The 12,957-nt window shown below is 40.8% G+C and overlaps 1 protein-coding gene across 2 annotated transcripts in view; it reads right to left on the bottom strand.

Moving 5' to 3' along the window:
• LOC311006681 (plexin-B2-like) overlaps nucleotides 1-12,957 on the bottom strand; it is a 236,268-nt gene that overhangs the window by 20,390 nt on the left and 202,921 nt on the right. For both annotated transcript variants that reach the window (XM_083999572.1, XM_083999573.1), the window contains exons 22-28: nucleotides 12,159-12,341; nucleotides 8,958-9,069; nucleotides 5,426-5,635; nucleotides 5,233-5,316; nucleotides 1,617-1,715; nucleotides 961-1,097; nucleotides 706-806 (exon numbers count right to left, since the gene is read on the bottom strand). In XM_083999572.1, the coding sequence (XP_083855698.1) occupies nucleotides 706-806; nucleotides 961-1,097; nucleotides 1,617-1,715; nucleotides 5,233-5,316; nucleotides 5,426-5,635; nucleotides 8,958-9,069; nucleotides 12,159-12,341 (926 nt within the window). The remainder of the gene's footprint in view (nucleotides 1-705; nucleotides 807-960; nucleotides 1,098-1,616; nucleotides 1,716-5,232; nucleotides 5,317-5,425; nucleotides 5,636-8,957; nucleotides 9,070-12,158; nucleotides 12,342-12,957) is intronic.

The raw sequence follows: 12,957 nt of genomic DNA, 5'->3' as shown, positions 1-12,957 counted from the left end.
TATACATATCTAGATTTGTCTTTACAATATTTTACTTTACAATAATTTTTCTTTAAAATAAAATAAAATCGCAAAAAAACAAAATCAGCTCCAGTGACAAACTTCTTTTTTTTTTTACTTGAGATTTACAAATGTACAAACACTGTTGGTGCCACTGAACGCAGCTGAATGGAAGTTTCTGTTTGTGATGAAGTTAGTGGGTACATTTTTACGGAAGCGTATTGCATTCACTTGAATAAAAAAAAAAAATCTGTTTTTCTGCGTAATTTATTTTTTGGTTTGTTTGTTTTTTGAATAATTTTTTCTGTTTTTCTGACAAATTTTTCCCCGTTTTTCCGAGTTTTTCTGTTTTTTGTGGTAATTTTTTTCCTCCTGTTTTTGTAAGTAATGTTTTTTCTGACTTAACGAGATTTCAGAGAGTGTCACTCAGAAAACATCAAAGCAGTTTGATGTAGCACCTTTATTTTGAAATCAGGCCTCATGTTACTTGCAGATGGGAGCTTCTCACAGGATTTTGAAAAAATTACCCCAATAAACAGGAGGAAAAAAATTACCACGAAAAATGGGAGGAAATAAATTACTCAGAAAAATAGATTTTTTTTTATTCAAGTGAATGCAATATGCTTCCGTAAATTAAACTAAACTAAACTAAAAACAGTGTGAAAACGTGGTTATTGTTGACCGTGGTCATGTGACCTCTCGTACCTGTGAACTCCTTCTTGCAGCGATCTCGCACACTTTCCTCCAGGTTCTCCAGCTGGTGTTTCACCTTCTCGTACTCGCGCTCTGCCTGTTGACTTTTCCTCCTGACGACACACACACACACACACACACACACACACACACACACACACACACACACACACACACACACACACACACAGGAACATAGTTAACACACATGAAGCGTCTCTGTGCGTCAGCGTGTTGTGTGACGGCTCAGCGACCCGGCGGTCGGACCTGTAGCAGTAGACGGACACGGCGATGAACAGCAGCATGGGGACGATGACGGCCGGGATGATGATGGCCAGAGGAATGTCGTCTTTCCTGGCGTAGTAGACGGAGCCGACGACCCACTCGCCGTGACCGAACTTCACCTGGAAGCACCGTGAAAAAAACACAATGAGTTCACAATGAGTTTGCACCGACAATTAAAGGTAACAAAAAATAATGGCAATGGGCCAATTCGCCAAAATTGAACAGATCCCTTCAGAAATTATGACAAATGTATCATAGAACAATGCAAAAACATGTTGTTTTTGTTTTTAAACCACGCCCACTACAGCTCTCTGCTGCTCTTCTAGACTCTAGAGACTCTCAAAGTCTCTAGTTTTCTCGCTAAGGCACTTCTTGGGAAAAGAAATCCTTGGTGGCATCTGAAGAAGTCCAACAGAGATCTGGTAGCTGATCATTTTCCAGGACAACTTAAGCTTATCCTGGGCATTTTACTTTTTTTTCTCATTTTCCATGTGTTTTCCAACACTAGAAAATTGGTCAACCGTTCCCAGGTTTTTCCAGGAACCCGTGTTGTTGTTTTTCTCTTCTTGTGCTTTATCAATAAATTTTATTACATTGTGTTTTAATGTCAATGTGTTTTTGTGTGTGTGTGTGTTTACCACGAGGTCCAGCAGGTCGTTGGCCGTGTCTCTGCGCTGACGTTTTTTGGACCGAGCTCTGGGCTGAGACGACGGAGCCTCCAGGATCAGTTTATCGTCCTGTCACACAGAGAAACTGAACCTTAAAACCAGCCGTCAGGACTTCCTGTGACTTTATGATGTCACAACAAAGCAGTCACCCAAAGCCCCGCCCCCTTCACCACCTGGATCCAAACATCCAACAACATTTTGCAGGATTTGGTTTCTCTGAGTGTTTTTTTTCTAAAATCTGGTCTGTTATTATTTATTCTATCTCTTTAATATCTTCTTATGGATCTTCCTTTCAAAATAAAATGCAGGAAAAGTGTCAAATATGGAGCTGAAGAACCTAAGATGCAATAAAAGACTTATTTTAAATTATAGTTAATATAAAAAATAATAATCATTGCAGCTTTAAGCCACATTTTTACAGAGTATTAAACTTTAACTCAAAACCATCTTGAGGCGGAAAGTGCATTTTGGGGACTATTGTCAGCGGCGGATTAATCCAGATTTGTTGCAGCCGGGTTGTTTGTATGTGATTAAGGGAAGAGAGAAGCTGAGAGAAGGAGATGGAAAACTACACTGAGATGTTTTTTGGCTCTTAAAGCCACAGATAAATCTTCTTATGGATCAACACTTCAGATAAAAGTGTAAAATATTGGACCTTTAAAAAACTCCATGATGCATCGGCTTTAGTTTTTTAATTTAAAATGCGTGTGTGGTGCTGCTTCCTTTCATCTGTACAGCTCAGGTTATTAATCATCTTCACTGTAATTTTTCACCTAAAAAATAAAACCACAGAGAAAAAGCTCAGTCTCAGGTGTTTAACACTTGGAACAAAATGCTCCTTGACTATTGTTTCTACAGTCAGAAACCGCTGCTTTTATTCTGAAAGGGTCTGCAGATTCAGAAGGTTCACCGAAACTATCTGATATTTTCCATGTAATAAACAGTGTTTGTTAATTTTAAAGGGATAGTTCAACATTTTGGCAAATTGGCCCATTGCCATAATCCCTATAGTCATAGCAGTAGATTCGTTACCTTTAATTGTCGGTGCAAGCTATTTTTAGAACGGCGGAGCAGAGCCGTGAGCTGCTCAGAGCTACGCTACGGAGGCTCATGGGATTTCTTGGTTTCCCTCATCAAACTCATCAAATACACAATCCAACAACTCCAACACGCTTCCGTGGACAAGTTGTGACCTGCACATTCACCACGCTATGAGATAATAACACAACATTACCAGACAGAGTTGTTGTAGAGGGAAATACAGAGACTGCTGCTGAAAAACTGTCCCTGAAGGCAAATGGTTTTGCATGAATTTCCCTCTAAAACAACTCTGTCTGGTAACGTTGTGTTATTTTATTTTTTTTTTGATCAATTATTTATTGGTTTTTTAACAGACAACTGATAGGGCATGAAAGGAAACACAATCGGTGGGGTAGCATAATGAAATACTGCCTTGTTATCTTCATTTTACCCCATTAATCCCCTTCCCCCCACCCTCCTCCCGATTGGCATATTGAATTAACAGGGTTGTTCAATCAATCAAAACCAAACAAACAATAATATTAAAAAACAACAACAACAACAACAACAACAACAATAACAACAAAAAAGACAAAACAGAACCAATAATATCCCAAAGCACTCACTCATACATCATTCATTCACTCACTCATTCTACCCTAACCCAGAAATTTCATGACCGCACACATAGCCAGTATGTCAGTTGCATGCACATCTGTACATGTACATTTTATATGTTTTAGTCAAATAGACAGAAACCAGAGTACACAAGAAATAAACAGTTCACTGCACAGCCAGGAAAAAAACAACAATAATAATACAATTCTTACATTAAACTTTCAATTTTTTTTACCAAGTTTGACCAACAGCTGATATTTTGTGTTTTAGCTGAATGTAATCGTGCAGTGGTAAGCTCTAGCTGTGCAATGTCCTTGTATGAAGAGAGCCATTCCTTGATTGACATTACATGTGGGGGTTTCCAGCGGCAGGCTATCATCCTCTTAGCTGCTGTAAGCCCAGCAAACAGAAGACGGCTATTATTTGTTGTTAGTTTCAGAGAAGAAATATCATTAAGTAATAGTAGAGAAGGAGAGCAAGGAATAGTTCTCTCCACTACAACAGACAATATACTTGAAATATTTTCCCACAATCTGTTAACTTCTGGGCACTGCCAAACTAAATGAAAAAATGTACCAACGGTATTGCCTGAACAAAAATCACAAAATGGGTTACTTTTAAGTTTCATTTTATAAAGTCTTTGGGGTGTAAAATAAAATCGATGGACAAACTTATAGTGAATCATCTGATGATTCGGGTTTCTAGATGAGATAGTAATATTTGACCATATAGATTGCCAGTTGAACTCTGAGGAAGCATTTATAATGTCACTTTTCCAAAGTCTATTTAAAGGCAGATGTTTGTATGAAGCCTCCACAATCAGTTTGTACAACTCAGAGGCAATACCCTTATTTTTACCTTTAGTATTCAGTTTAATATGAAAAGGATGATCTTCTAATTTGGAGTCCCACGGAACACCTTGAGCGCGCATTGCTGCCCGTAACTGTAAATAAAAAAAAAAGGAAGTGCCCGGAAGATCAAAAGTTTTTTGTAATTCCCGGAATTCAAGGAGACCTTGTATCCCTATGATGTCCTGGAGTGTATTTACTCCCTTATCACTCCACTGGGGAAAAGAAATGGGTTTCCCATCTATTAAAAGACTAAAATTATGAAAGATTGGAGACTGCCGAAAAAATTTTGAGTGTATTTTTGCAAACTGTTGGACTTTAAGCCACACAGTGAAGAGATAGGAAATAATTGGTCCAAAGTCACGTTTCACTAGCTTATGAGAAATATTAGAATGTATCAAGTTATGCAGGCTATATGGAGATGTTAATTTCTCCTCAATAGGGAGCCATGAAACCTGACTGTTTGGATTTAACCAGACAGCAAGTGGACGTAGGACAAAGCTCCACGAGTACCACTCAAAATTGGGCAAGTTCACACCACCTGCTGATTTGTGCCTTTGCAATGTAGAGGTTTTAATTCTCGGTTTTTTCTTGTTCCAGAGAAACTGATTTATGATAGAATGCAACTTTTTCCAATAATTGTTTGGAGGGGCAAGAGGGATCATTGAACTTATAAAATTTACACGTGGCAAAACATTCATCTTAATCACCGATAGTCTAGAATGAAAGGAAGTAGGGAGTTTACCCCATTTCATTAAGTCTTCCTCTACACGTTGTGTTATTATCTCATAGCGTGGTGAATGTGCAGGTCACAACTTGTCCACCAGAGCGTTTTGGAGTTGTTGGATTGTGTATTTGATGAGTTTAATGAGGAAAACCAAGAAATTCCTTTAGCCTCCGTAGCGTAGCTCTGAGCAGCTCACGGCTCTGCTCCGCCGTTCTAAAAACAGCTTGCACCGACAATTAAAGGTAACAAACCTACTGCTATGACTATAGGGATTATGGCAATGGGCCAATTTGCCAAAATGTTGAACTATCACTTTAAAGCAACTTTAAACATCTGCACTTTTCTTTCTGTGTGTGTGTGTTTTTTTTTTTACCTGCAGGATGTTTACGTGACACGAGGCGTCGCCGACGAACGCCTGAGCCTCTTTGGCCGTCATCGCCTTGGAGAAACCTCGACCCTGAAGAACAACGAGAAAAGAAAGTGAATGAATGAATGAATGAATGAATGAATAGATTCAGAGATGATGAAACATGAAGGATTTTAAAGCGGTGTCCGTCGTTCCTCACCGTGACGATGATGATGCTGGTCTCGGTGATGACGTTCTTGGCGAGCTTGTTGAAGCTGGGGTTGGGGTGGTAGTCGAAGTTCTTCAGCTCCTCCATCCCGTTGTCCAGGTAGAGGAACGTCCGGAGCGACTGCGTGTCCAGCGAGGCGTTGACGGCCGGGGAGTCGAACTGCAGGACGGTGTCGTTCTTACTCAGAGTCCCCTGGACAAACTGAGACAGAGACGAAGACGAGTCAGTCCAACCGGCTGCGTCTTCACTTTGTTTATTCAAATGTGAATTAACCAGTAGTTTCTCCTACATACTGGGAAATTCAGATGGTTGCAATCTCAAACCTCACCGCTAGAGGCCACTACATCCTTCACACATACTAATAAACTTCTTACTGCACCTTAAATCTGCCAAAAATCGAATATATATATCTATATCGATATAATCTATACCTATATATATATATAAATAGATCTCTTGTTATAAAAGTTTATTGTTTTGTCAATTAAAAGAAAGAAAATGACAGTTTTAGTAACTGGGTAACATTTAGGAAAAAAAGAAATTCAGAGTAAGGTCATGTTTGTACAAGAATGAAGTTGTAATATATAAAAAAAAAAAAAGAAAAGTGATATTATGACATATGATTATAATTTCACATCTGAAACAACACAACTTAATATTATGGTTTTTGGTTTTTAGAAAGATGGGTGAGTGGAAATTTGTCTTTGGCTTCTCAAGTCAATACATTCAAAAACAACAAATCCTTAAAACATCAAAATATATCATAACATTTATTGGAATATTATGGCTGTTTGTCATAAAATTCTATTTTATTCTAATAATATTATGACTTTTTTCTTGAAATATCACAATTTTTCTAAAATTTTTGTCTTTCTTTCTTTCTTTTTTAAACTTGATGTGGCCCAAATACTCCGTCATAGAAAAAAGAGAAAAATATATCAGTCGTCTTGTTTTGTCTGACCAACAGTTCAAAAAGTCTTCAGATCCTTTTTTATCTGAGGAGCTGGAACCAGAAAAACAACAACTTTAGTTTCATCTTGTCGTCGACTCAACTCGACTTCGTTCTTCTGACACGGATGTAAAAGTTTAGTTGACGACGACGATCTTCACGTCTCTCTGTCGCCCCCCGGTGGCCAAAAACAGAAACATCACTTCCTGTGTTTTTTTTACGTTTTTTTTTAATTATAATTTTCTAAACTAAATAAGTGATCAGATCTGAAGTGAAGAGATTCAACATCTTCAGAGCAGGTGGAGCTTTCACTTCACACTTCCTCTCCGCTCTGTCTTCCTGTTTTCAGACGGCGACGATGAAACGACTTCCCCTCCTCTCTCCCCCTGTGGTGAATCCTTCCTCCGAGACTCTGTCGCTCCGAAAGGCATCACCCCTCCTCTTCCTCCTCCTCCTCCTCCTCCTCACCCACTCCCTCCCTGTTTCCCTGAAAGAGTGGCGGCTGAACGCTGATGTGCATCCAGTCAATATCGGGGCTTTTTTTATTAAAAATGTGACCGGTCATTTCCTAAAGGAAATACGAGTGAATGCTAAAAGCTGGAAGCTGGATGAGCTGAATAAATTGGTGAAACAATGCTGAATTAAGTGAAGAAATTGCTGAATCAATCTTGAAAAGATGAAACAATATCTGAAGAGTAAAACTAAAACATGTAAGAAGGAGGCTGTAATTTGGAAATGACTTGAATTGTTGAAGATTAGTATGAAGAAATGTAAAGTCTGAAGTCTACTCAAATATATTTAAAACTGACAGCTTGAAAACATTGTTGAACCATTTGAATATGGAAAATAATGAGATAATCCGATTTTAACACAGAAACGACTCAACAATTAGAAAACCATGAATGTGTAAAACATTAAACTCATTTTAAGAAACTTTCCTGATACTAAGTTTGATTTTCTTGGACGTTCATCGTGTTTTTTTCTTCATTTCTTTACAATTATTTGCACTGTAACTTAATTAACTCGCTCTGTTTTCTTATGTAAACCACCTCAGTTAAAAGCCTTTACCGTCGTCCTGGTGTTTTTCCAGCACATTAAACACAACAGCTCAAGGAGTTCAAGGAGAAAAAAAACCCAGCTTCATATATATAAAAAAAAAAGTGTCAGAGGACAAGACAAAAGAGAGAGAGAGAGAGGAAAGTGTGGAGGAGAGAAAAATAGATTTGTGGGAACGATAAATAAAAAGTGGAGGAAGAGAAGAGGAAAAACAAAGTTTGTGCAGAGAAGTGAAGCCGAGAAACAAAAGGAAATGAAGCAGCACTTTAAAATAGAGAAGCAGCAAAACTCCATCAATCTGCTGATGCAACACACACACACACACACACACACACACACACACACACACACACACACACACACACACACACACACACACACACACACACACACACACACACACACACACACACACACACACACACACACACACACACACACACACACACACAGAAACTTCTTTCTTTCTTTCCCCCATATTTTCCACCTGTCTTCCTTCCTTCCCTCCTTTTATCCCTCCTTCCTCCCTTCCCTTTTCCACCCATTTTTATTTCCTCACGACCCTTTCCATCTTTCCATCTTTCCATCTATTCTTTCCTTACCTCCTTCCTCCCTCCTCCTTCCTTCCCTTTTCACCCATTATTCTGTCCTTACATCCCTCCTTTCCCCTTCCTTCCTTCTTCCCGTCTTAAAGGGATAGTTCAACATTTTGGCAAACTGGCCCATTGCCATAATCCCTATAGTCATAGCAGTAGGTTTGTTACCTTTAATTGTCGGTGCAAGCTATTTTTAGAACGGCGGAGCAGAGCCGTGAGCTGCTCAGAGCTACGCTACGGAGGCTCATGGGATTTCTTGGTTTCCCTCATCAAACTCATCAAATACAAAATCCCCAAACTCCAAAACGCTTTCGTGGACAAGTTGTGACCTGCACATTCACCACGCTATGAGATAATAATGGAACGTAAGAAACGGAGCCGTTTTCGAGGTAAAAAGAAGACTGCTTGCTGAAAAACTGTCCCTGAAGGCAACGCACATCATTGGTTTTGCATGAATTTCCCTCTAAAACAACTCTGTGTGGTAACGTTGTGTTATTATCTCATAGCGTGGTGAATGTGCAGGTCACAACTTGTCCACCAGAGCGTTTTGGAGTTGTTGGATTGTGTATTTGATGAGTTTGATGAGGGAAACCAAGAAATCCCATGAGCCTCCGTAGCGTAGCTCTGAGCAGCTCACGGCTCTGCTCTGCCGTTCTAAAAATAGCTTGCACCGACAATTAAAGGTAACGAACCTACTGCTATGACTATAGGGATTATGGCAATGGGCCAATTTGCCAAAATGTTGAACTATCCTAACTTAACTTCCTTCCTTGTTTCCTTACTTCTATCCCTCCTTCCATCTATTCTTCTTTCCTTTCTTTCCTTACCTCCCTCCTCCTTCCTTCGTTCCTTCCCTCCTCAGTGTACTAATTATATTTTTTCAATCTGCTAATGCAACACGCACGCACACACACACACTCACCTCTTCGGGAGCAGCAGCCTGTGAGAACTCGTCCACAGACGGCAGGACTTTCATCGTGGCTCTTTGGATCAAGTCGAAACCGTTTCCCACCACCACGATCCTCCGACCGCCGCTATGGAAACACACACACACACACACACACACACACACACACACACACACACACACAGTGGAAATCAATTTTAAAACAAACAACGGTACATTTCTTTTCTTTTCTCATTAGAGTCTCTCTCTCTTCTTCCTGCTGTTGTTTCCTGTTACTTAGAAACAGACTTTTACAGTCTCACTGTGATAAATGGATAATCAGCTGATAATCGGATCAATACGGCTCTAATCACATCGCTGCTGCGTTTCATTCCCTCAGAGCTCATGACGACGGTGAACATTATGTTGAGATGTTGAGACTAAATGTCCAAAACCAAGTCTTTTCTCTTGTAAAACATGAAATGAACTGTTTAATTTCTTTCCTCCATCTTTTCCACCTGTCTTCCTTCTTTTCTTCCTTCCCTCCTTGCTTCTCTTTGTCGTTTCCTTCCTTCCTTCCCTTTCCCACCCATTTTTCTTTCCTTACGTACCTCCTTTTCTCTTCCTTCCTACCTTCCACCCCCTACTCCTTTCCTTACTTCTATCTTTCCCCATCTTTGTCATTTCCTACTTCCTTCCTTCCTTCTTAACCTTCTTCCTTCCCTGTCTCCTTCTTTCCTTTCATCCATCTGTCTTCCCTCTTTTCTTCCATTCTTCCTTTCCTGTTTCCTTAGTTCTATCCCTCCTTCCCTTTTCCACCCATTTTTCTTTCCTTATGTCCCTCCTTTCATTTTCCTTCCTACCTTCCTCCCCTCTTTAATTCCTTCCTTGTTTCCTTACTTCTATCCCTCCTTCCATCTATCTTTACATCTATTCTTTCCTTACCTCCTTCCTCCCTCCCTCCCTTCCCTTTTCATCCATTATTCTGTCCTTCTTTCTTTCCTCCATCTTTTCCACCTGTCTTCCTTCTTTCCTTCCGTCCCCCCTTGCTTCTCTTTGTTATTCCCTATACTTCCTTCCTTCTTAATCTTCTTCCTTCCCCACCTCCTTCTTTCCTTTCTTCCATCTGTCCTACCTGTCTTCCATTCTTCCTTCCTTTCCTCCCCCTTCCCTGTTTTCCTTCCTTCCCTTTTCCACCCATTTTTCTTTCCTTACTTCCCTCCTTTCCTCTTCCTTCCCCCTGTCTTAACTTCCTTCCTTGTTTCCTTACTTCTATCCCTCCTTCCATCTTTACATCTATTCTTCTTTCCTTTCTTTCCTTACATCCCTTAAAAGTCTTTTCTCTTGTAAAACATAAAATAAACAGTTTAATTGATTATTTCCGAACTGTTTCAGAACATTAAATCTTTGTTTTCTACTGTAAAATGAGAAAAAAACAACAAACTCCAGCTGCAGTGAGTCATTCTGCCTGTAGGGGGCAGTAAAGAGTCAAAGACAACCTTATATGTAATGTATAAAGTCACTTTAAACTCTAATAAAGAATTTCTAACAAAACAAAGTGTGTGCAAAACATACAGATATAAGTCCAGCGTGTTTTATAGTGCACAATAATAAATAATAAAACACACATATAAAATATTACACCTGAGTAAACAGCAGTGGAACTCATGACATTAATATTTTTCAGATTTAGATTCAGATTTTATTTATCATCCCGAGAGGGAGACTTGATAAAAGAAACAATAAAACACCAAACGCAATAAAAACATCAGGCACTAAAAACTCAGAATAAAATAAATGTCACTTCACTGGAAAAGGTTTTTATTTTTTACTTTTTATTTTTCTACAGGAGAAAAAACTAAACTGGTTTCCCTCCTCTGAGTTTTTCTGCTGGACCGACTGAGCTCAAGTTCTCAATGTGAAGGAGAGACTGAACCAGGACCGGACTGGATCTAGACTAGACCATATTAGATTAGACTAGAATAGACTAGACTGGACTGGACTGAATGTGGATCTGGATCTGGACTAGTTTGGACTGGATGTGAATGTGAATATGGATTTGGACTGGACTGGAGTAGAATAGTTTGGACTAGAGTGGACTGGACCTGAATCTGAATCTGAATCTGGATCTGGATCTGGACTGGAGTATCCCAGACTGGACTTGACTGTATTTGGATCTGGACTAGACTGGACTGGATATGAATATGGATCTGGACTGGACTGTATCTGTATCTGGACCAGACTGGAGTGGAGTGGACTAGTCTGGACTAGATCTGGATCTGGACTGAGACTGGTCTGGACTAGTTTGGACTAGATTGGACTGGACCAGATCTAAATCTGTATATGGATCTGGACTGGACTGGAGTAGACAAGTTTGGACTAGAGTGGACTGGACCTGAATCTGAATCTGGATCTGGATCTGGAGTATCCCAGACTGGACTGGACTGTATTTGGATCTGGACCGGACTGGACTGGACTAGTTTGGACTAGACTAGACTAGATCTGGATCTGGATCTGGATCTGGATCTTAGTATGGATCTGGACTGAGACTAGACTAAACTGGACTGGACTAGTTTGGACTTGACTGGAACTGAATATGAATCCAGACCGGACCGGACTGTATCTAAACCGGACCGGACTAGACTGGACTGGATCTGAGTCTGGATCTGGACTGAGAGTGGACTGGACTAGAGTGGACTAGACTAGACTAGATCTGGATCTGGATCTGGATCTTAGTATGGATCTGGACCAGACTAGACTAGACTGGACTGGACTAGTTTGGACTTGACTGGATCTGAATATGAATCCAGACCGGACCGGACTTTATCTAAACCGGACCGGACCGGACCGGACCGGACTAGACTGGACTTGATCTGGATCTGGATCGATCCGAGTATGGATCTGGACTGAGAGTGGACTGGACTAGTTTGGACTAGACTGGACTGGACCGGATCTGAATCTGTATATGGATCAGGACCGGACTAAACTGAACTAGTTTGGACTAGACTGGACTGGACTAGTTTGGACTAGACTAGCCCGGACTGGACTGGACTGTATTTGGATCTGGACTAGTTTGGACTAGACTGGACTACATCTGAATCTGTATAAGGATCTAGAACGGACTAGATTAGAATGGACTGGACTAGTTTGGACTAGACAAGACTAGACCGGACTGGCCTATATCTAAACCGGACCGGACCGGTCTAGACTGGTCTGGTCTGGTGTGAGCTGACTCACCACATGAAGCTGGTCTTGGGGTAGTAGTCTGAGATCTTGGGGTTCTCTGAGTACTGAAACGCCGCCGCCACGTCCTTGGTGGTGTTCTTGCCGTAGCGGACCGTCAGGGTCAGAGGGTCCGACGGGACCTTCTGGCCCCGGTACCGGCCGGTCTTACAGGTGATCTGAGCCCCGAACGCCAGGCTGAGGAGGAGGAGGAGGAGGAGGAGGAGGAGGAGGAAGGTTAGAGTTTCTGGAGAGGTCAAAGGTTTAAAGGGATACGCCAACATTTTTTTTTTTCCGTGTCTTGCCTCACTCCCGAGTCCATGACCAGCAGATAGACACCATCCTTTCGACTGTGCGTGCAGTAACAAGGGAGATAGAGCCGTATCGCCCGTAATTAGCTTAGCTCAAACACTGGAAGTGTATAGGTAGTGTTAGCCTGCCTCCACCTAAAGTCATCAGAGAAACTCTTCAGCAACTCTAAACGGAAACCGGCGGGCCGATCTTCGTCTCAGAGCTGACAAAACTCTCCGGTAAGGCATCTTGAGCGGTCAAATGCCGGTAACGGGATGAGATCGGTCAAAACGGAGGGTTCAAGCTAGCTACATCGAGGGTAGGTTAGCTTCCTATTTCAAAGTAAAAGCACAAATTCTATCGTCATGGTTTTCTGTATGTGAAGGGCAACGGGTGTTTTATTTTGTGAAAGTAACCGGAAGTGCGTTGGTCACAACAGCTAGCTTGAGTAGCGCCAAATTCGTCCGAACAAAATTGTAAACAGCTGGTATTTAGACAAATTAACGACACACTGCTGATCTAA

This window comes from Trachurus trachurus (assembly GCF_905171665.1).
Source record: "Trachurus trachurus genome assembly, chromosome: 23".
Lineage (NCBI taxonomy): Eukaryota > Metazoa > Chordata > Actinopteri > Carangiformes > Carangidae > Trachurus > Trachurus trachurus.
The sequence above is the reverse complement of the archived record's forward strand: the minus strand, read 5'-3'. Positions and strand labels throughout refer to the sequence as shown.